Source organism: Sebastes umbrosus, chromosome 7, assembly GCF_015220745.1.
Source record: "Sebastes umbrosus isolate fSebUmb1 chromosome 7, fSebUmb1.pri, whole genome shotgun sequence".
NCBI lineage: Eukaryota > Metazoa > Chordata > Actinopteri > Perciformes > Sebastidae > Sebastes > Sebastes umbrosus.
Genome location: NC_051275.1, coordinates 32,762,531 through 32,787,234, shown reverse-complemented (window position 1 = coordinate 32,787,234; position 24,704 = coordinate 32,762,531). Strand labels below are relative to the sequence as shown.

General features: G+C 39.3%; 1 protein-coding gene across 4 annotated transcripts in view; it reads left to right on the top strand.

Moving 5' to 3' along the window:
• The window catches only part of ccdc9 (coiled-coil domain containing 9), a 28,001-nt gene extending 4,239 nt beyond the window's left edge, over positions 1–23,762 (top strand). The window contains exons 5-16 of one of the 4 annotated variants that reach the window (XM_037775175.1): positions 1,630–2,370; positions 2,512–2,595; positions 3,673–3,837; positions 3,945–4,126; positions 7,431–7,492; positions 9,070–9,114; positions 12,152–12,281; positions 13,004–13,154; positions 13,386–13,971; positions 14,991–15,143; positions 15,355–15,552; positions 20,822–23,762. In XM_037775175.1, the coding sequence (XP_037631103.1) occupies positions 1,630–2,370; positions 2,512–2,595; positions 3,673–3,837; positions 3,945–4,126; positions 7,431–7,492; positions 9,070–9,114; positions 12,152–12,281; positions 13,004–13,154; positions 13,386–13,971; positions 14,991–15,143; positions 15,355–15,552; positions 20,822–20,826 (2,502 nt within the window). In that variant the 3' untranslated portion in view covers positions 20,827–23,762. Of the gene's footprint in view, positions 1–1,629; positions 2,371–2,511; positions 2,596–3,672; positions 3,838–3,944; positions 4,127–7,430; positions 7,493–9,069; positions 9,115–12,151; positions 12,282–13,003; positions 13,155–13,385; positions 13,972–14,942; positions 15,144–15,354; positions 15,553–20,821 lie in introns of all 4 variants that reach the window. The other 3 variants (XM_037775173.1, XM_037775171.1, XM_037775174.1) reach the window with 3 other exon arrangements.
• Positions 23,763–24,704: the final 942 nt, after the last annotated feature.

The window sequence follows — 24,704 nt, the reverse complement described above, 5'->3', positions numbered from 1 at the left end:
ATGACACAGGCTAAAAATACTAAAAGTAAGCATCTGTTTAGTGTGTGCTCCCGTGTTGGTTTGCCATCCATCTCGCTCTGCTTATCCTTGATTTGATTTGACAAACATTTCTGTCTTAAAACGGAGCGGAGATGATTGCACCTGTTCTAGCAAACATAATGTTGTAACAGCAGTTTCTGGGGCAGAGCAGTCAACATAGCAAAGTACACACACGTCCTGGAAAACAAGCTCTGTAATCGGTTTATCCAACTCTTTATGTTCAGTTTGTTACATCTGTTATCATTTACTGCAAAATATGTAAATGCATTACAGTGTTCCAGCAGCTCCGTATGAACACATACAGATCACGTTCTGAGCTAATGTCTTTCTTTAAAGTGGAAAAAGGGAAAGCGACTGGAGTGATGTTGGCTTCACGACCCGTATGCTGCAATTTCTGAAATTGAAATTTTCTGAAAACTGAAATGTCAAATGATAAATAATTATGATAGAATAATGTGCTGATAGTCGCAGGTTTTGAACATAAAGTGTACAGACCTTCACATTTGATGCACTGCCCTTAAAGGTGCTAAATTTGGGGATGCACCAATCCGACTTTTTCAATCCCGATCCTGATAGCGATACCTGGGCTTTGGGTATCGGCCGATACCGAGTACTGATCCGATATCGGTGTTTAATCAATAAGCTGTATGCCTCACTGTGTGGAAGTGACTGAGATCATTCTGTTATGTGTGAGGCAACACCATGCTTTCCCAACTTTGTAAAACAAAATGTGACAAATACATAGATATGAATTCAGTGAATTGTTAGTTGTTATTAAAATAATAAATAGTTCACCAGTAACTTGGTAAGAAAATCTTTTTTATTTATTTTTTATACTTTATTGTTTCAACATTGTTTTCATAAATGCAATTTACAGCTCATACTTACAAAAGTTTGTAAACAAACTTTTAAGTAATGAGCTTAGAAAGGAACAAAGAGACAAAACAAGATGTACACAAAACAAAACATCAGCATTAGATATTATAGAAAAAAAAAAAAAGGGGGGAGGGATATAACAAATAAGTTGGATGCTGTATTCAAGTTTGTAAATTAGATTCATGTTAAAAATTCTTCAAGATTATCAGGAATTACAATTCAAGGGTAAACCTTTTTTTTTATTCATTTCAAATTTAGAGCGAATCTATTATTGAGGGATTGTCTCCACACAGCTCTCAACATGGCGACGGCTGAGCAAATAGTTGTTTGCTGCGAGATTAATGAAACCTGCAAAGGTTACAAGACAAAGACTGGTCTGAAGGGCAACATGGTGTCATCTGCTCCACGTGTGCACGTCTGAATGGATATTTAAAAGTCAAAAGGTCAAATGTGGTTCATTAGTCTGTTAAACAGAGTCCTGATCCCTGAGCTTAAAGAGCTCCTTGAAAACCCCCTCTCTTGTTCATCACCCTCCAGCCTCTCTCCCTCCGACTTCATCGTGTTGTAGTTTTGCATAATCCATAGCCCTGATTACGCTTTTGTACGTTTTATATGGCACCAGTTCTTCAGATTGAGGAGATTGAGTGTTTAAATTAAAAGTAGAGGGGTTAAAATGGCTGCTAGATTTGTTCATACTGTAATTACTTCTTCCAGGACAAGAGAGTCGTGAACGACTGGAAACCTGGAACGCCTCGCGGCCGGAAGACATCAGAGGAGAGCGATGGCCACCGAGGGCCAAACGACGGCCAAAGATGGCCAAATGATGGCCACCGAGGAGGACCAGACGACGGCCACCGAGGGTCAAACGACGGCCAACGATGGCCAAGCGATGGCCACCGAGGAGGACCAGACGACGGCCACCGAGGGTCAAACGACGGCCAACGATGGCCAAGCGATGGCCACCGAGGAGGACCAGACGACGGCCACCGAGGATCAAACGACGGCCAACGATGGCCAAGCGATGGCCACCGAGGAGGACCAGACGACGGCCACCGAGGGTCAAACGACGGCCCCCGAGGGCCCAGCGACGGCCACCGAGGGCCCAGCGACGGCCACCGAGGGCCCAGCGACGGCCACCGAGGGCCCAGCGACGGCCACAGCCCCCCCAGGAGATCTGGGTCTGGACGAATGGGTCGGGGAAGTCAGAGAGGAGGAGGCGTCCGCCAGGAGAGGAGAGAATGGGAACCCAGGACACCCAGAGATGGAGAACCTGGGGAGTCAGGAGGACCGGGACGCAGAGGAGGAAGGAGAGGAAGAGGGGGAGAAGGACGAGGAGGAGGAGGAGAAGGACGAGGAGGAGGGGGAGAAGGACGAGGAGGAGGGGGAGAAGGACGAGGAGGAGGAGGAGGAGGAGAAGGAGGTGGGACACCAGGTGGCACGGACAGGAAATCCAAGGTGAGTGAGGATGAACTACTTTACTAAGCTACTAAACTTTATTGAATTGTGATCTGTTACTAATGATGCAGCCCTGTGTTGTTGTTGTTGTTGTTGTTGTTGTTGTTGTTGTTGATGTTGGTGTTGTTGTTTTCTGGACAGGAATGGGAGGAGAAGAGGCGACAGAACATTGAGAAGATGAATGAAGAAATGGAGAAAATAGCAGAGTATGAGAGAGGACAGCGGGTATGAGAGTCACTGTTTTTAAGGATTATTATTATACAGTGTTTTCACTCATCAGATGGCATTCATCTGGAGTGGTTAGCATTTCTTTTAAAACCATCCAAAGATTCCTGCCGCTAATCTGTCTTCTCAGACTTCTCAGATGTTTGTTGATTTGTTAATCCGTTATCTCTCTTTATTGATCAACTTCAAACACCAAAGTCACTCTGAAATGGAGTGAAATACAAAATCAAACGAATACATCCTAATAAACACAAACACTCAACATACATCAGCTGGCCTAACAACCTAAATAAATAATAATAATAAGAAAAATAAATAAAAAAGGAAATCCCACTTCATATATACAAACTAATTTCATTATTTTATGGAAAACATTGACAACCTCTCACGGTAACTTTTCAACTTTTTAATTAAATTATTATGTCAAAGTTAACGCGATAATAATGGGTTAACGCAAATTCACAATAGAGTTAAGATACTGACATCATACGAAACTAGAAAACCTAAAGAATCCATCGGTACCAACCGTGTCATACTAGCTTGTCGTGAAGGAGGCGAAATAACGCTCTGAACTTGCGCTAAATTCTGGTGAGGAAAAATATGTGAATGTAAATGTGTTCTATGGGTACCCACGAGTCTCCTCTTTACAGACATGCCCACTTTATGATAATCACATGCAGTTTGTGTGTGTATTTAAAAACATTTTATGAAAAAACATGTCCATTTTTTGTATCCGTTTTTTTAAGTTTATGACACAATTTCAATACTTTTGTCAATTATTATGGTTTATTAACTTACATAACCTTTTAGCTTAGGTTGTACAGATTTTAGGGATATAAAGCATTAGAAGATACTTCGAGAAATGACATCACAATAAGCAAAAATACCAATGTATGAGGATCATTTCTATTGCAGAGTTCAAAGGGTTAATAAACATTGTAAATTGATTGCTAATCAAGGAATCCACACCAGCAGTTAATAATAAATAATTTCTCAAACAAAATAATCATCATTCATCAAAATCATCATTAATAATAGAACAAATGAGAGCTTTACATTTCTAATTCCTCTCCTCAGCCGGACGGAGACAAGCCGATCCGTAACTTCCTGGACGACCCGAGACGTTCAGGCCCGGCGCCAGACATAGACCGCAAAGAGGGCAGCAGGAGACACGTACGGAACTGGGGAGGGCTGGACTTTGACAACGTGAAGACGAAAGCCGAACTGGAGAAAGAGTGGACCGTGAGTAATGTCATTCTTTAAAAAGGTCCTATGCCAGCCAAACCACTCTTATACTTCCTACAGCAGCATTGATCTCCCTCACGTTGTGTCCCCTCCTGTCTCTGCAGAGTCGGAGGCCTGGTCCGAAAGGCTCTGTGGACATGACCATGTCTATGACCGGCAGGGAGAGAGCAGAGTATGTGCGCTGGAAGAAGGAGCGTGAGCAGATTGACGAGGAGAGACTCGCACGCCATCGTAATGCCACAGGCCAGTGGAGACGAGAGTGGGACGCACAGAAGACGGACAACATGTGAGTAGCTGCTGATTTAAGCCTGTGTTTGTGTCTCACTACCAGATTTCTCTGATCGAGGGCTGCAACTAACAATTGTTTTCATTATCAATTAATCTGCTGGGTATTTTCTTGATTAACCAATTCATTGTTAGGTTGTAGCGGGATCAGTTTTAAAGCTAGAGTGAAGATACTGGTATCATATGAAACAAGAAAACCTAGTTTTCTTACTGTCATACAAGCTTGTTGCCAAGGAGGTCAACTAATGCTCCAAACTGGCATGGCCATATTCAAAGGGGTCCCTTCACCTCTGACCTCAAGATATGTGAATGAAAATGGGTTCTATGGGTACCCACAAGTCTCCATAAACTATAACTGCAAACAACTTATTAAAGGGCAGAGTCCGAGAAATGACAGAAGAAATGTCAGAGAAAAAGTAAAAAAAAAAAAAATTTAAAAAAAAGTCCGAAAAATTGTAAAAAAAAATTTACGAAAAAGTAAAAAAAAAAAAATTTCTGAAAAATAGTCAAAAATTGTCCGAGAAAAGTAAAAAAAAAGTCAGAATTTAAAAAAAGAAAAAAATGTCTGAAGAACAGTAAAAAAAGTAATAAAAAAAAACAATGTCAGAGTTAAAACTAAAAAATAGTCAAAAAAAAAAAAATCTGAAAAATAGTAAAAAAAAAAAAAATTGTCCGAAAGAGTAAAAAAAAAAAAAAAAAAAGTCAAAAGTAAAAAAAAAAAAAAAGTCTGAAAAAGTAAAAAAAATTTTTTTTAAAAAAAGTCCGAAAAATTGTAAAAAAAAATTTTACGAAAAAGTAAAAAAAAAATGTCTGAAAAATAGTCAAAAATTGTCCGAGAAAAGTAAAAAAAAAGTCAGAATTTAAAAAAAGAAAAAAATGTCTGAAGAACAGTAAAAAAAGTAATAAAAAAAAATAAAAGTCTGAAATATAATAAATGTCAGAGTTAAAACTAAAAAAATGTCCAAAAAAAAAAAAAAAAGTCAGAGAAAAGTAAAAAAATAAAATAAAAAAAAAAGTCCGAAAAATTGTAAAAAGAAATTCCGAGAAAAGTAAAAAAAAAAGTCTGAAGAACAGTAAAAAAAAGTAATAAAAAAAAGAAAAGTCTGAAATATAATAAATGTCAGAGTTAAAACTAAAAAAATGCCGGGAAAAAAAATCTGAAAAATAATAATAAAAAAAAATTGTCCGAAAGAGTAAAAAAAAAAAAAAAAGTTAGAAGTAAAAAAAAAAAAAAAAGTCTGAAAAAGTAAAAAAAAAATTTAAAAAAAGTCCGAAAAATTGTATAAAATTTTTTTTTACGAAAAAGTAAAAAAAAAAAAAATGTCTGAAAAATAATCAAAAATTGTCCGAGAAAAGTCCGAAAAATTGTATAAAATTTTTTTTTACGAAAAAGTAAAAAAAAAAAAAAGTCTGAAAAATAGTCAAAAATTGTCCGAGAAAAGTAAAAAAAAAAAGTCTGAATTTAAAAAAAAAAAAAAAAAAAAAATGTCTGAAGAACAGTAAAAAAAGTAATAAAAAAATTAAAAGTCTGAAATATAATAAATGTCAGAGAAAAAAAAAAAAAAAAAATATGAAAAATAATAATAAAAAAAAAAAAAAATGTCTGAAAAATAGTCAAAAATTGTCCGAGAAAAGTAAAAAAAAAAAATGTCTGAAGAACAGTAAAAAAAGTAATAAAAAAAAGAAGTCTGAAATATAATAAATGTCAGTGTTAAAACTAAAAGAAAGTCAGAGAAAAAAAAAAAAATGCCGGGGGAAAAAAAAAAAAAAAAATCTGAAAAATAATAATGAAAAAAAAAAAATTGTCCGAAAGAGTAAAAAAAAAAAAAAATATGAAAAATAGTAAAAAAAAAAAAAATTGTCCGAAAGAGTAAAAAAAAAAAAAAAGTCCGAAAAATTGTAAAATTTTTTAGGAAAAAGTAAAAAAAAAAAAAAAAAAGTCTGAAAAATAGTCAAAAATTGTCCGAGAAAAGTAAAAAAAAAAGTCTGAATTTAAAAAAAAAAAAAAACAATGTCTGAAGAACAGTAGAAAAAGTAATAAAAAAAAGAAAAGTCTGAAATATAATAAATGTCAGAGTTAAAACTAAAAAAAAGTCAGAGAAAAAAAAAATAATCTGAAAAATAATAATAAAAAAAAAAAATTGTCCAAAAGAGTAAAAAAAAAAAAAAAAGTCCGAATAACTAAAAAAAAAAAAAAAAAAAAGTCTGAAAAAGTAAAAAAAAATAAATAAAAAAAAAAAGTCCGAAAAATTGTAAAAACAGAAAAAGTAAAACAAAAGTCTGGCTGATACAGCAGACGTTGTGACGTAATATTTCATGAATGTCAGTAATAATATCCTACATTTTCGTGAATTCGGGTACATTTTGTTAACATAAAAATAAAAGGTTATCATACCGGCGGTCCCCGGGGACCTCCGTTCTGCCGGCACCGCTGCCTTTTCAAGGCAACAGCGGAGTACAGAGCTTCAGAGAGCCGGGGATGCGGGCAGGCGGGCAGGCGGGTGTCAGCTCTGTGCAAAGCACCAGAACAAAAACACGACACATCTCCAACAGTATGATAATAATGCACTTTGCGTGCCTAGTCTGATAGTCTGGAGATATGTAGCCTATAGATAACATATATTCTAGTAAAATACAGTTGTACCGACAGAATACAATAGAGCACAGCGGCCGTTTCCATGCTGACAAGAACTCGTGTCGGCCTGTCTGTTCACATGAGGAGCGCAGTGATCCCGCGGATCCCAGCAGGACGTCAGATGAGTAGGCGGTCCTTAATGTGACCCAGGACACATTCAATACACACTGCTAAAATAATGTGGTCATACAGTATGTGGCCCAGACCACCTCTGAGAGTGGTCTGAAAGATCGGATCTCAATGCGTTTTGAGTGCGTTCACCTGTACTTAGAGCTGTCCACTTGTGATCCGATCACTGAGGACGCATGTTAGTACCAGCACTGAACAGGGTGATAGTTTCAGCTGATTATACACTAATGAAAACATAGTTGTGAATATTATATTCCATTTCTGCTAATAGATCCCCCGAAATGTTGCACACTGTTCCTTTTAGGAAGCATTTTCAGTGCAGGACTGTTACTTGTAAGTAGAGTATTTTTACAGTGTGGTATTAGTACTTTTACTTGAGTAAAGGATCTGAATACTTCTTCAGACAGAGGACAGGACGGACAGGACGATAGAAAGTGTTTGTCATCATCTTTATTCCAGCTGACAGGCGTGACGAGACGGACACACTGATGTCTGATGTGTGTGTGTGTATGTGTTTCTAACCCTGCAGCTTTTTTCACAGGTTCAAGGAGGACCCATATGTGGCCTCGGAGGGCATCACACCCGAACAAGGCAGCAGGAGAGGCAAGTATACACACACACACACACACACACACACACACACACACACACACACACACACACACACACACACACACACACGTACTCGCACCACTAGTTCGCTGTTGTTGTGGTTACACAACAGCTGGCAGGACTGTGACAACACGTCTCCACTCATCTGGCATGATGTCACTCCAACATGTCGTCACGTAGACACATCGTAAACACACACCATCTCCCACCTCCAGCTAATTAAAGCTGTTATGTAAACGAAGTTGATTAAGCTTGTTATGTAAACACTCGCTGTATTTCCCCGGAGTCCAAATCAACCTTTTGAGTTGCGGTCGTGCTGATCTGAGTTTTCTGAAGGACCCCAGTCTCTTTCAGTGAAATAAAAAAACAAAACAATAATGACTTATTCTGATCTGGGGCAAAAATTAGTATTTATTTATTTATTTATTTATTATTATAGTAATTACTAATATTACTAATATTTGTAATATTCAATTTTTTTGTTTATCATTATTATTATTAAAGGATCACCATTTTTTTTAATTTTAAAATGGATTTATATTTGAACTGAATTCAACATATTTTACCTATTTATTGTTTTATTTTGTTCAAAAGTGTTTATTTTTAAACTGCTCTGCTGAGGATGAATAAAGTTATTGATTTGAATTAAAACATAAGCTAATATTAGTATGCAGGATGTGAGACTGTCGCAAAAAAAAAAAAAAAGATTTGATGTTTATACTTTGTAAATGACAATTAGTTCTGAAAACAGAGATGAACATAAGATTCATTTTCATGTCTTGTCCTTCTATGTAAATTGACATTATACCCTGACAGCCAGTTAAACACATGGAGAGACTCTGAAGTCGTCTCCTTAAAGTGTCCTTACAGCGGAGCTTTATTATGGCTTAATTTTGCTCGTGCATGTTTTAATTCCAGTCAGTCATCCGGATGATAAAATAATTCACTGTGGGACTGTGATAATCCCAGGACACGAGTCAAACTCTGTACGAGTGGCTTTGCATCTTTAATGCTGCTCTTCCTTTCTACTGTTTGCTTGGTGCTTGTAATGCAGATTAAAGAAACACAACTAGATATTTTTACGAAACAAACAATCAGTCAATCTGGACGGATTAAAATATAAGAGATAATAAAGATTTTAAAAAGTTTTGCTGTAGTAGCTGAGGAAAATCACTGACGAGAAATCTACGTCAGGTCGTGTGGGAAATTCTTTTGTAGATGGTCTTGGGAAAATAGCATTTTGACGCTAAAACATACTTAGACCACAATTTGAATGTTCGGATCTGAATACATAAGGAACACCACTGGGAAGCTACAGAACGATATAAAACCCCCCCAAAAAACGCCCTTTAAAATGTTTAAATGTAGGAATACAGTTCATTTTTAGCAGCCTTTACCATCATCATCTCACATGTGTTTACCTCACTGGTGATAATACTTTGGGCTTAGTATCAAAATGAGTGATGTTTACATGGTTATGTGTGTGATTTATCTTGTGGACAAGGTGTGTGTGTGAATGTGTGTGTGGTGGACGTGCTGTAATGTGTTTGTGTGTGTCCTCTCTGCAGCCCGGGGTCGTAACTCTCGTACAGAGCCTCGGGGCAGGGCCTCAGGTTAGACCACAGCATGGGACTGAGATCACATTGTGTGTGTGTTTTATTTTGTTCCATTTGTTTGTGTGTTTGAAGCACAACAGCTGCACTTAAAACCAAACTCACAAACAGCTGCAGTTATCATTTTCATCAACGTAATTCACTGTTATCAATATTATTTGATTGTAGTTTGTATTTCTGTCACACCATGCACCGTGTTGCAGTGTTTTTTATAGTCCTTAGTGCTCGTGTCGCCCTCCTGGGTGATGTTTGCCTTTTCTGTGGCCTGAAAGTTCAAACAAAAGCTGAGAATGTATTTCTAACAGCTGTTCAGTCCTGGTTTCTTTCATTTCTTTGTGTCTGACTGGAGAGTGTTTTACAGATTATGACATTACACCTGTCCCACATTAAAGCCTGCACACGCTTTGGCTGTACGTGTGCGTGTGCATGTGTGTGTGTGTGTGTCTTTTGTTCTCCACCATTTCTAATTTCTGGAATGACTTGAGTGTCCTCTCCACAGCCCCGGGCTGCTCTGTTCAATCTCTTCATCCTCTCATTGATCCCTTCATTTCTTTTGTACTCGTATCTTTCTCTTCATGACCTTTTTTTATCACCTCCTCCCCTCCTCTCTCTCTCCCCCTTTGAGCTCTTATCCTCCCTCTCTGCATCTCCTCTCTGACCTTCTCTCTTCCTCCCTCCCCTCCTCCTCCTCCTCTCACATCTTTCCTCAACTGCGACTGTTTTCATTCCTTCACACCTCTATGTTTTCATCTCTCTTCCTTCTCCTGACCTTTCTGTTCTATTTATTTCACTTTTACTTCCTCTCTCATCTCTTCCTCATCTTTCTCATTTCATCCTCTCTCGTTTTCCTCCATGATAAAATCAGGGGAGAGATGGAGTGATCTTTCCTGTTATAAAACACTTGATTGCGACTGAAATAAAACGTCCCACGTACACATTATACAATCTACTAATGTGGCTTTCACCGCTTCTTAAGTGGAACATGTACCACTAAATCCCTGACGTTTCTAAAAGGTTTTTACGTCCTTTTTTAGCGTTTGTTTGTGGTCTGTTGTTTTGTTATTCCTGATCATTATATTTATATTAGTGCTGTCAATCGATTAAAATATTTAATCGCATTATTGTCCATTATTAATTGTGATTAATCGCAACATTTTTATCTGTTCACAATGTCCCTTAAAGGGAGATTTGTCAAGTATTTAATACTCTTATCAACATGGGAGTGGACAAATAGGTTGCTTTATGCAAATTATGTATATATTTGTTATTGGAAATCATTAACAACACAAAACAATGACAGATATTGTCCAGAAACCCTCACAGGTACTGCATTTAGCATAAAACAATATGCTCAAATCATAACATGGTGAACTGCAGCCCAACAGGCAACAACAGCGGCTGCGATGAACAATTAATTTCATTGTCAGTTTGTTGTTTGGTCTATAAAATGTTGATCAGTGTTCCCCAAAGCCCAAGACGACATCCTCAAATGTCTTTTTTGTCCACAACTTAAAGAAAACCAGAGAATATTCATATTTAAGAAGCTGGTATCAGAGAATTTTTACTATTTTTTTTTTCTTAAAAAATGACTCAAACCGATAAATCCATTATCAAAATAGTTGATGATTAATTTAGTAGTTGACAACTAATCGATTAATCGGTGCAGCTGTATTTTCCATGTTAAAATAACAACCTCCCGTAGGTTTCCCTTCACTTGAACACAACACGTTTTTGCTCTTTTTCAGCATTTTTATAGCAAACGCATGATACACACAGTATCATGGAAGCCAGTCTATAGCTCTCCTTATTCCGCTTTAAAGTCTGTAAGATGTCGTCTCCCTCCCTCTCGGAGCCATCCATCACCCGCTAGCTAACAAACAGACATTTGACCTCGTCCCAGAGTTCAGCTGGACTCTGCAGCAGTTTGACAGCTGCTGTCACATAAGTGACACGTTGCATAAGACATCGGCTCTCAGACTGCAGCAGCAGAAACGGACTGTTGTTGTTTCAACTAAATACTCGTTCAAATGTCTTTAATCCTGTTACTCACCGTTAACCACTTTACATTTCTGACATTGTGTACATTTGTTTTTTTGCACCTTACTGATAGCCTTTATTGTTTCTATTTTTTTTTGCACTATTTCCTACTTTGTACTGCAACTGCTGCACAACAATTTCCCTCGGGATGAATTAAGTTCCATCTTATCTTAAATACAGTTATTAGAGGAAGCCACTCTTAATTCAGATAAATACATAACATGGTTAGTATGATAGATTAGGGCTGTCAAAGATAACAGGTTAACGCAAATTCATTTCAACGGCACTAATTTCTTAAACGCATTAATGCAGTCGATGTCAATATTGTCATACTATACTACACTATATGATACTATCATATGAAACTAGAAAACCTTTATGATAATCACATGCAGTTTTGGGGCAAGTCATAGTCAAGTCAGCACACTGATACACTGACAGCTGTTGTTGCCTGTTGGGCTGCAGTTTGCCATGTTATGATTGGAGCATATCTTTTATACTAAATGCAGTACCTGTGAGGGTTTCTGGACAATATTTGTCATGTTTTTGTGTTAATTGATTTCCAATAATTAATATATACATACATTTGCATAAAGCAGCATATTTGTCCACTCACATGTTGATAAGAATATTAAATACTTAACAAGTATTAAGGTGAATTTTGAGCAGATAAAAAATATGCCATTAATTTGTGAATAACTGCGACTAACTATGGACAATCATGCAATTAATCGCGATTAAATGTGTTCGTTAAACTCTATTGACACACTTGTGTGCCCCATCTGGATCATGAATTTTGTTTCCTGCCTTTTAAAACGACTTACACGTACTAGTTGCTGTAAAGTATTTCACCTCAGCTCTGACAGCGATAAACACACATCCATTTCTTCTCTCATCTTTCAGTTCTTCTTCTCTCTGATTCACCCTACCTATTTTTTTTTTTTAGATCAAGTATTACAAAACAACTTGATTTACACTCACCATCACATTTTTCTTCCAGATGACAATAAGCGGCCTCCTAAAGCTTCGACATTTGGTGACTTCCTGTCCCAGGGCAGGACCCCGGGGCAACGAGGCGACCGGGGCGAGCGGGGCAGAGGGAGGGGCCGAGGACAGAAACCGAGCTACAGGTAAATCCATACGGTCTCTCCTCTACCGAAGGTTGTCAGTTCATGCTCAAACAAGTCTACTGTAGACCTATTGAAGGTGTTTCTTCTAATTATTATATTCAACATTGATTTATTGAGGATAATTTCCATTTGTTGGCCTGTTATTGTGAATCTGTCAGTGGTGGGATGTAACTACATTTACTCAAGTACTGTACTTAAGTACAATTTTGAGGTACTTTACTTTTCATTTTATCCTACTTTATACTTCTACAGTACTCCACTACATCTCAGAGGCAAATATTGTACATTTTACTTCACTACATTTTAGAGCTGTCAATCGATTAAAATATTTAATCGTGATTAATCGCATGATTGTCCGTAGTTAATCACACATCTTTTTATCTGTTCAAAATGTACCTTAAAGGGAGATTTGACGAGTATTTAATACTCTTATCAACATGGGCAAATGTGCTGCTTTATGCAAATGTATGTATATATTTATTATTGGAAATCAATTAACAACACAAAACAATAACATATATTGTTCTGTATTACAGAAAAGTTAATTTTCTTTTGCTCTTGTTGATTTAGGAATATGTTCTGACTTGATTTGTTTACTCTGCAAAAGGCTTGTATGTGTGATTGTGGGGAGATTCAGATCCTTTTTCTTTGTTAAGTGTTATTTGTGAGTTTTCTGCTTCTAACATTGACGTGCATTAACACATCTGGATGCCTTTTGACAGCATGCATGACAACCGCTGGGAAGGAGAGAAAGAAGAAGAGGAGGACAAGGAGAGGGAGAAGGAGGACAAGACAAAGAGAGAGAAAGAGCCAAAAAAGAAGGAGAAGGAAGAAGAAAAATCTCCAAAATCCAAACCTCCTACAGCACAGAAGGTAGAGAGGCTTCTTCTAGATTATTATTTATTTTTTAGGTTTACGTCATTCTGTAGCTTCCCAGTGGTGTTCCTTATGCATTCAAATCTGAACAATTTGAAAATTTTGGTAAAAATATGTTTTTGCGCTCATTTTTGCTGCCCCCCAAGTGGCCAAAAACTCAGTTGTTGCAGGTTTTCGATTGCTTTTCAATTACTTTCCCAGTAATCCCCTCCTTCTATCTTTCCTCAGGTTGAGGCGAAGAACGAAGACGGAGAAGAAGACGACGAAGAATGGGAGGACGCCAGTGACGGAGAAGACGTCGAAGGTAGCGACTCGGAACACGACTCCAGGGGCGATGAGAAGAAAGACACCGGGAAAGAGAAACCAGCCAGCAGCAAAGACAGCTCCCCTACATCTCCTGCACATCGCTCTCGACCATCGTCGGCAGGAAGCCCCAAAGAGCAGCGGCCTCCCAGGCCGAAGGTCCACATCCCCCCGCCGGCAGCAGTTCAGGAGTCACCGGAGGGAGGCAAGCCCCTCAGCCCCTTCCTCCCTCCGGACAACCACCAGCCTGTGACAAACTGGGCGGAGGAGATGGAGATGTTGTCGCCACGGACCAGCATGGGAGCCGAGAGCCCACTGAAACCCCCCAGCGTTGAGACCAGCCCGCCTCAGAAGAAAGAGGAAGAGGAGAAGGAGGAGGAGGAGGAAGAGGAGAAGGAGGAGGAGACGGAGGAGGAGGAGGAGGAGGAGGAGGAGGAAGAGGAGGAGGAGACGGAGAGCAGAGCTGCCAGCTCCAGTGAACCTGCTGAGCCACAGAAAGAGGAGGATAAAGGTAGGATACTTTGGTCCAGTTGTCTCTTTCTCGCCTTTCCGTCTGTCTTATCTTGATTCATCTATACTTTCGCTTTTCCCTTCCTCTTAAGGCTGGCCTGCATTAAAAGATTTCTTAGATCTTAACAGATGTTGAAAATGTGAGAGAACGAACACATAACGACATGTTATGATAGATTTAACAGTTTTGTTCCTATAGAACCTATAGTCTAACGGAGAGCAACGATTTGACCAAAACAGCACACCACACACTAAAAGAATCATTCATCAACAACAAGAGTCCCGACTCAAAATAACAGAAATCTCACAAAATCTCTCGTGCTCAAACGTGACTTTAGTGTAAATAAACATGGCGGACGACGAGCAGGAAGAGTTAACTGTTAGTTTTTCTACTATTTTGTACTGAAAATTCACGAGGGAAGGATGAAGTCATGGAGACACGTTGAATAAACACTTGTGTTGTTGCCACAAATCAACAAGTTGGTCCTCCATTTCTGAGCTCCATCTCACTACTACTTTCTGCTTCACGTTTTGCATTAGCTCCTGAATTAGCTGTGGCCGCCATGACAGTGGTGGTTGTCCTTCCTTCTTCAGTCAGCTTGGTTCTCTATTGGCTATCGTTCTTTCCCACGTGACTGCGTTATCATCTGTCCTCGGGGTTCCTCACACACAACAGGAGATCCGACCGTAAATGTTGAACATGTTTAATATTTACGATTTGAAATCGGTGCGGCTAGGATGGACTTCCAAGTCGATCGGTTATGTAAAAAACACTCTTAACACACCTCACACCACAGGAACATCTGGAAAGATAATCTTTAGAACTATCAAAAAATCTGGGCTTTGCGGACGATTGTCAGGAGGAGGGGAATCAGGCCTAAAATCGGCTTGATTCTAGTGTAGTGTGCACCCGGCATTACTCTCTAAATCCCTGCCTCCTCACCCTCTCCCTTCTCTGTCTTCCATGTTCAGCCATAGACGTTTCCTCTCCTTCAGCCATAGACGTTTCCTCTCCTTCAGAAAAGAGTGAAGCCCGGCAGACTGTGATCGTGTCAGAACCAGAGTCCGTCCCCACAGACTCCCCCGCTGCACCGCCATCTGACCCCGACCTCTCTGAGGCCAGCGAGGCTGCCGTGACGATGGACCAGGATCCACCTGCTGCTCCATCACAAGGTAATAAAAACCTCCAAAAACAAACTAAACCAGACAAAGAGTCTGCAGTCATGCTAGCAGCTCTGTGAGGCTGTTACTAAATGCTGACACGTAGATGTTAAAGCGACTATAATCTGTATTATTACAATAACAATGTATCAGCAGCTCATTGTTTAGCTTTAGTAATGAAGCTCAGGCGCTGTAATGTAGTCACGCCTTTTCTCTCTGACAGCAGACGAACAGGACAACCCTCCCTCTCCAGCCGTCCTGGAGGTCGATGACGACATGACGCCAGCTGGGACCGACGCTGCTCCGACAGCAGAGGCCGCTGAGTCCTCGGAGCTGACGTCCTTGGAGCCGACGCCCTCGGAGCCGACGCCCTCGGAGCCAACGTCCTCGGAGTCGACGTCCTCGGAGCAGACGTCCTCAGGTGCGGTCCATATCAGTGACTTTGAGACTGTGGCTTACTGTAAGAAACCTGCTGCACACTTCTAACGCCCTCTCACGCTTGGCCCTGTCTTGTTATTTTTGTGAATGTGAATGTGTTTGTGTTTCGTTTCCCTTGTTGTGGTTCTCCTGCTCACTCAGCCTTGCTTTCTTTTTGTTCCTTCCATTAAATAAATAATGGTGGGGGGGTGTTTGGTGGCAAATCCAAAGACGTATTTATACACGCAGCGTTTTGCCTGTTTTATTTGGATCTGACACGAGCCTCCTCCAACCAATCAAGACCTCACTTCCTGTTTGAAACTCCTCCTGACTGTCTCCTCCTGCTCCTCCTGTGATGGACTGAAAGTACTAACTCCATCTCCTGTAATGGTCTTTGTTGTATTTACTGTGTGATGTGTATTGCCCCTATCCTTCCTCCTCTTGTTCTCATCTTCCTCGTCATGTAAAACCGTTTTGTTTTTCATCCTTTTTGTGTCTGTGATGGCGATGCTTCCAGCGCTGCATGGTTTGCTGCCTGCATGACCAAACCTCTCATTCTCGCTCCTTCAGTGTTAATGAGAGTTAATGTTAATCAAATGACAAATGTATTACTACTGAGGAGAGAGAGACGGAGGTATCAAAGTGAAATGTGAGCAGGTTTTCTGCATATTCATGGCATCTTTAGCTGGAACCAGATGCATCCAGCTAAACTGCCACACCAAACAAACCAAATTTGAATGTCCTCAGTCGGAGCTGCTTTGCTGCATTGCCTATCACAAATATACGACTTCATCCTGGGGCCAGTTGTATAAACTTAGTGTCTTGGTCTTAGATTGTCAGGTTAGACTAGTCTAATTAAGCCCATCTGTTCCATAAATATTAAGACTGACTTAATTTGCGGTAGGAAAGTTAGCCACCTCTTCCCCTGGCTGAGGTTCGGGCTCTGTGAATAACATCTGTTAGAAGGTCCGTTAACTATTTCAATCCATTACTTTTAGCAAACTATTTCAAGTGTTTATACATAACCTATAGCTAATTTTTAGCTAACTATTTTAACTTGTTATACATTACTTTTAATGTTTAAATGAATTATATTTAAATGAATATATATATATATAAGTTTGACAAATACTTACAAAATCAAGACAAAACATTGTTTTTGTGAAGTTGTTGTTTATTCAATGCAAACCCATAAAGAAACCTTTATGATATTGAGGTTGATAGAATAGATTCAGACACGTCGATCCAAAGCACCGCGTGGTACCATGATTCATTAGTGCGTACGTTGTCAGCCACCAATGGGAATAGGAACCACTCACCCTGGTTAGAATCTGTCTTCTGTTTCTGCACGCAGCAGTTTAAACGTGAGCTAAGTGAATAAACTACAGGCTGGATGAGGAAGTCCATTAGACGCTGTCCTTACGTCCACTTAGCTTGTGGTTGTGGTCAGCTTGTGGTTTTGGTGTTATCACTTTGGGTAATGGCTAAAGTTTTTGGGAAACAAATGGTTTTTAGATCGACTTGTTCCAACTGGAAGTAGTCGTATTAAAACCATCAGAGAACCACGAGAGGACTGAATGACTCTTTCGTACGTCTGTCTGTAAAATGGAGAATTAAAATGAAGTTGACATTAATCAGCCATATGTCTTTATTAAAGAGTTTGAGATGTGAACACACGGTTCAGGATGTTGAAAACCAGAAGACTAATTTGACTTTAATTAACTTTAATTAGTGAGGGAGTGACCACCAGTATAATTTAGATTGTCAAAAGGTCAAAAGGACATTAGAAGAGTTTAAAGAAACAGTATGTAGCATTTCGAGGGATTTATTAGCAGAAATGGAATATAATATTCCTAATTATGGATAAATAATAAATATAAATTACACAGTAATGTGGCTCCGTTAGTCCTAATAACATAATATTACGTTAATCACATTCTAATATTGCTTATTATTAAAGCAATACAAGCTGTATTTAGTGCCGTGACGCCGTCGGTACAGGTTGCTGATATCAGCTACTTTTTAATTTGCTAGAAGGTGACAAATGCCAGTTCAGCTGTTTTGCAGGAAATCAAATTGGTTTAAGCCTCCTGCAAAACAAGAAATCGACCCAACTCTAGTTTGTGGTTGTTTGGACTCTTTATCAAAGCTGCTGTTGCAAGTAGAGCTGAAACGATTAGTTGATTAATCCTCAGCTAATGTTTTATAAACAATTAATTGTTTCAGTCATTTTCTTTCGTTCAGCTCCTCCAGTGTGAGGATTTGTTTTTGTCGTATATATCACAGTAAACTGAATATATTTTTCTTTATATTTGGGTTCTGCACTGTTAGGTGGACAATATAAGACATTTAAAGACGTCATCTTGCTGTGGGAAATGGTGATGGGCCATTTTCACTATTTTCTGAAATTTTATAGACCAAACGATTAATCCATTAATTAAATAATGTACATTCTTGTTAGTTGCAGCCCTAGTTGACCATCGGTGGCCTTTTACCTCCACAAATAAATGTGTCCAGTACATGTTTGTTGTTTACTTACTCTCTAACTAAGACCTGTGGCTGAAACATGTTGAAATTCTAATTTAATTCTTAATTTCTGATGTTCAGTAAAACATGAAAATGTCAGATGAAAAATTTAAATTGTGAGGATTTTCGGTTCTTTGGTGTAAAAGCCACTGATTGCATTTACACGTCTTCTGATGACTCATTTATGATAGCAGCAGATGAGTTCATGTGGGCATTGTGTGTGTTTGTGTCGTGCACACACACACACGCACACACACACACACGCACGTCGGTTGATGTAATTGTGTTATTGTGTGCGTGTTAGTGTCGGGGTGGAGATCAGGAAACCAGGGAAATTAGAGGTACAATTAAGTTTTTAAAAGCCTTTCCAGAGGAAATGAGCTGCAGCCTGCTGGACCGATGATCGGGCAGACAGAACGGAGACCGTTTGAAGCCTGATTGAATTAAATCTTGTGATGTTCGTGAGGCTCCTCAGTGGAGTGTCCGACACTTAAGTACCAGCAAACACCCCGGTAGCATCCCTGGCCGAATGATGGTCTAACTCTCCAACTGATGCTTCACAAACACTTTATTTACTCCAAAAAACAATATGCTATGAACACACCGTAAGAGCTACGGAGAAAACAAACAAAAACAAAATATTACCATTTTTAACATTACCCAAATGACAAGCTTCGATAGAGTGCTACAGATAAGCATATTTAACTGTAAATTAAATTATTAGTCCCCCTTTAAACCTTTAATCACACATAAAATGCAGCAGGTAGAGCCAACATGGCGTCTTTGTTAGCTTACACACACTTTTTAACTAATTTAAACTAAGAAAAAACTATGAAACTACATTAAAAAGTCGCTTCTTATCAATTATAGTAAGAAACAAAACATCAGCCAGGTGTTAAACAATAAAACTGTACAACACACTCCTTCTGTGGGAAGACACGACAGACATTTACCAAAGACTTCAGGATTGGTCGTGACATAAAACATGCAAAACCTCACATTTTAGAAAACTGGAAACAACAAACGTATTTTACATTTTTGCTTGATGAATGATTTTAATGAAATCTGTCAGTAGAGAGAAAGAGATGAGGGACGGCATGTCAGACACAAACCGGGGATGTTGTATTGTTTTAATTTTATATCAGAACCCCTTTACTTTCATCTGGGAAAGCCACATGTTCTTGAGCCAGTAAAGGCACATAACTCTTCTTACTGTATCACATATTTTATTATATTTATTTTATTTTAAGACTTGATAAAATCCGGAAGAATAAAAAAATAAATGTGACAGGAGAGGTGAAGAAGCCACAAACTTATACAACGAACGTCCCCTCAACAGAAGGAGAAAAACAAACGACAACAAAAAGGAGAAAAAAAAAGAACCTAAACTAACATAATTTAGTACAAAATAAATACAGATAATAGACTAAATAATATACATAAAAAAACACACACAAAATATACAGAAAATCTAACCAATATAATACAAAATAAATGCATGAAAAAAAATCAGCAAAAATATAAGTCATTTCACTCATTTCTTTAACGCATTAATGCAAGTTGTGATTTCTAGGTTGTAGCGGCTCAGTTTTAAAGCTAGAGTGAAGATATGCAAATGAGGCTAAATAACGCTCCAAACTTGCGCTAAATTTTGGCGAGGAAAAACTGTTATGGCCATTTTCAAAGGGGTCCGTTGACCTCTGACCTCCAGATATGTGAATGAAAATGGGTTCTATGGGTACCCACGAGTCTCCCCTTTACAGACATGCCCACTTTATGATAATCACATGCAGTTTGGGGCAAGTCATAGTCAAGTCAGCACACTGACACACTGACAGCTGTTGTTGCCTGTTGGGCTGCAGTTTGCCATGTTATGATTTGAGCATATTGTTTTATGCTAAATGCAGTACCTGTGAGGGTTTCTGAACAATATCTGTCATTGTTTTGTGTTAATTGATTTCCAATAATAAATATATATACATACATTTGCATAAAGCAGCATATTTGTCCACTCCCATGTTGATAAGAGGATTAAATACTAGACAAATCTCCCTTTAAGGTACATTTTGAACCGATAAAAAATTTGCAATTAATCGCAATAAACTATGGACAATCATGTGATTAATTGTGATTAGATATATGAATCTATTGACAGCCCTAATTATGGAACTTGTAAATACACTGTTTAAACTAGGACATGTTGTATTTGAGATCAAAGTAGGGCTGCAACTAACAGTTATTTTCATAGTCGATTAATCTGTCGATTATTTTCTCGATTAGTTGTTTGACGTCCTCAAATGTCTTGTTTTGTCCACAACTCAAAGATATTCAGTTTACTGTCTTAGAGGAGTAAAGAAACCAGAAAATATTCACATTTAAGAAGCTGGAATCAAATAATGATTATCAAAATAGTTAATTTAATAGTTGACGACTAAAGTTGATTATTTGTTGCATCTCTAGATCAAAATGCTGGTTGTGACTTACACATCAGGAAAGTGTTGGTAAACATCCGGTACGTCAACAGTTCTTTGCAGCTGCATGAGCCAGCATAGATTCATTATTTCATCAGAGGAGCTGACCGGCCAGAGTGATGTTAATAATGTTGCTCATCACAGTAATGACTCTCCCCACGGGGCTGCTCGCTCTGAAACTGTGCACACTTAGTGTGATGTGATTTGGATAAAAGCATTAAGCCCAATGACACACACACATGCGCCACCACTTCCTTCCTGTGTTTGTGTCAACAGACTGAAGCTGCTGGGAACAAACAGACTGAGGAGGATGGATGAAGAGCATCACACTACTCATCGCTGGAGTGACCGCCACTCATCTAAATAAAAAAAGAGAAAAAACATCATGAGGAGGAGGAAGAGGAGGGACGTGCATCACCGGCCTCTTTTCAGCTGTTTCTTTTGGATCAGTGGGTCTGATCACATCTGGGCCGCCGCCAGGTTCTGTCTCACTCTGTTTAGTATCAAGATATGAAGAGTAAAATCTCCATCAGTCTCTGGTTTTCAAAATGTTTTGCTCTCACACAAACCTCTCTAGGTTTTCATCGCTGGGATAATTTACTGAGCATGGTCCGATTTTGTCCAAGTGTAGATGTGTTTTCACAGACAATCATTTAGGAAAAATCACTTTTACACCCTCACAACTTCACAGAAGTCGGCAACAAGCTAAATTTTCCCTCTTTAGATTTTAAGTTTATGAACTGAGCCCACCGAGCGGCTGCCCCATCGGCGAGCTGTAAGAAGTGTTTTAGGTGGTGTGCGAGTGGGTTTTGCAAGGCCAAGAACACCAAGCCTTAACTGACCTGATGTCATTTCGTGCAGCTCCCCCCCCGAACGCCTGTAAACAGACTTTGATGTGTAAAATCGGTGGAATTCCCCTTTATTATTAATTGCTTTGCCAGTGTTTGCTAATTAAATAGTTTACAAGCTCCAGTGTTGGATTAGAAACAGAAACAAGACTGTTAGTCTGAGCTCAGACTTAATTTTAACCTCCACCTACTAAACAGTTTTAATATGGACTCCCATCAGTTTTTATTTAGACATTATTTACACAGTCTTTTCTAAACTGGACTCATCACAGCTCTCATTGCAGTTGCTCTGAGCTCTAAAGGCCCAGACACACCAACCTGACATCAAAGAACTAGCGGCGGCGACGAAGGCCGCCCATTGAGTCGCCTCACGGCGCCTTTGTCTTGGCCAGAAAGTTGCACTCGAACACACCGCAAAGATTACAGCCGGCGACCAACTACCACGTACGCCTGCGTGAGATGAAATAACTCTCCACACCAGCAGGCGGCGCTAGTCTGTAATCATCATTCACAAAGGAAAACAGGAAGACCGTGGACGGTGGATAAACAAGCCGTTGTTACGATACGTACATGAAACAAAGCCGACCATTTTCACACCACTCTCACTCACCACTTAGCTTCATTCCTGACGGCCAGGTCGTTGTGAAAATGTCCGTGTGTTCGAATGATCAGATGGGATGATGATGAAAAATTAGAAGAGCCTTCGTGCACTGATTTGTTTAAGCTGAACAGCCAATCAGAGTGATTTCTCTCACTGACGAGCTCTGCTGCTGAATCGGCCAAAAAAACACGGGCGGACTAGAGCTGAAGGTGCAGGGCACACCGCTAAAACTAGACCGAAAGGCGCTCACCGACGGCCCCAAACTGTCCGACGGCCGACCGTCGACTTGGTGTGTGTCAGGGCCTTTTTAAGCTTCAGTTGTGAGTGGTTGTGGTGCCCATCTGTTTACCATCTCAGTCATCTCCATTAGTGTTCATTATGTAGAAATCGGACTCCATTCTGCTCTTTGGTTTTATTTTGTGGCTTTTAATTACTTAGACATGGAAATTCTTTGATATTATTTTGTGGCTTTTAAGTTCTTCTACATATCAGACCCACTGACTTTATTACATTTTTTACTTCTAAAGACATCTGAAGATCTTTCAGATATCAGAATCCTTCAGCCTGACTGTTCACATGAGCTTCACATGAGCTTCACTGCAGGTAGATCATGATGTTTTAAGTGTAATTTATTTCATGTTTTGCATCAGAGCCAGCTGTGCAGGCCTGCTGTTGTAGAGTAAACTGACTTCAGTTCTTTGGCTGATGCTCTCATCCGGATTAACTGCTTGAGGTCAAAAACACCATGTGACCTCCTCCTCATCTCGAATATATCAAAAATACCAATTATGTACTTGGAGACGGCGGCCTCTTTGTTGTTTTAATTATGTAATTGTGCGTCACAATCGGGAAAACATTTGATATTTTCCCTGACGCAGACTGTGCTGTCATTTTGTGAATCATCAGTTCTGCAGAGGAATCTGTTCATATCCGTCTGGTAAGAGTTCCCCTCTTTAGGCGACACGCTGCCTCTTTTTAAAATCAAGGGTCTCATTCCAAAATGGCTTTATGGTATGAAAAAATATATTTTTGAACAGCCATATTTTGAGAGCATAACTGTCTCTTATTTGGAAAGATAAATGAACGTGTAGTTACATGAATTTGAGTAATGAAGAGATATTTTGGAATGAAAGCCTTCACGCATACCTCAGCAGACCAAGGGCTTTTAGTTTGGTTTGTTTTTGAGTTTGTTTTCTGCAAAGTCTTTGAATCATGCCTGTGGACTCGGGGATAAATGGATGGGTTGCTTTAATGTTTTTTTCTTGTTTTCTGTATTAGAGGAATACGAATGGTGTATTTGGATTGAAAGGAACTGCAATATGTACAGTTTTTAAATGGAAAGGAACATTCCACAGTTGGGTGTTTGTGCAAAATGTAGCCGGTGAGCTATGATAAACTATTGTTTATTTTGCATTTGTTTTCCGGAGCTTCGATGACTGATTGTAACTAAGGCAGGAGATATTTCAATATACACCCATTTCTACAATGTCTTCCTGTTTGATACATGAAAACGCTCTGAGAACTAACAGGGTTCGGCCTTTCTGGAGGGGAGTCGTGCAGCCGTTTTCATAAAGATTATCAGGAACTAGCATGAATCTGTAGCTTTTTAATGTTGTCAAAGCCATCGATGAAATGAATAAATGTCACTCATCAGCTCACACATCAGAGAGAAAAGAGTCCTGATGTTTGTACCACATGAAATGTAAAGCACACTGTTGCTTTAGCAGGTTTTGTTTCTCTCATTTAGCCAATAAATGTATTTCTTTGACGTCTGAAGTCTGATTTCTTCTGTACATGTGAGACCAGCTGCATGCAGCGGGGCACCAGCGCACAAGTTTTCTAACATGTAGCGTAGCGTAGCGTAGCGTAGCGGGAACTTCATCACGTTTTCTCCACTGGAAGGAAAGGCTGCACAATTAATCGAATATTAATCGTGATTTTGGCGTCCTGCAATTAAATGATTCACGATGGACTGAGATATTAACGTTGCTCCGCTCATAGAAACCGTGAGGGTGATGCCAACAAACCCAATGTGGGACAAAGAGTATGTTTGTGTGGGACAATGTGGGACACGTTACCAAGGCTGAGAGGTACTCTACAATTTGATATATCTAACTTAAATAAACATTTCTATTCAGCCCCTTATCTTGTATCATCTCTATGCTTTGCCTGAATGCATCCATAGATCGGCACGTCTCTTTTTGAGCCGCACGTTTCTTGTGAGACTCACATGATCTGTGTCGCTTCATGTCGTCGTGTGAAATTGAAAAATAACTGGCAAAATTTCACCAAAAATCTCAGAGAATCTCCTTCCACCAGTTTATAAATACTTATAAGTAGTTTCACAGTCTTTGCTGTAGCTGCTCTTCCTTTTCTTTGTGGTAGTTTCCGTCATATTCCACCTAAATCTGCAGAGCTTGTGACTTTGCGGTGACTCGCATTTTTCTCCGTTGGGCGTAGCGAAGCAAAGAGGGTGACATGTTAACCTGCACTTGACCCACGTATGCTCAGTTTGACAGCAAACACAGCGCCGTGATGACAGCCTCCCCTGCTTTCTTCAGAGCCGTTGGATAAAAGCCAGATTTTAGAAAAGCGTCTGTCCTGCAGCGGTTTGACTTTTGAAAACTAGAGCCGATGAAAATGTGGGACATCGTCTCAATGTGTGGGAGAAGGGATAAAAATGCTGTGTAGTCCGTCATAAAGTGGGACA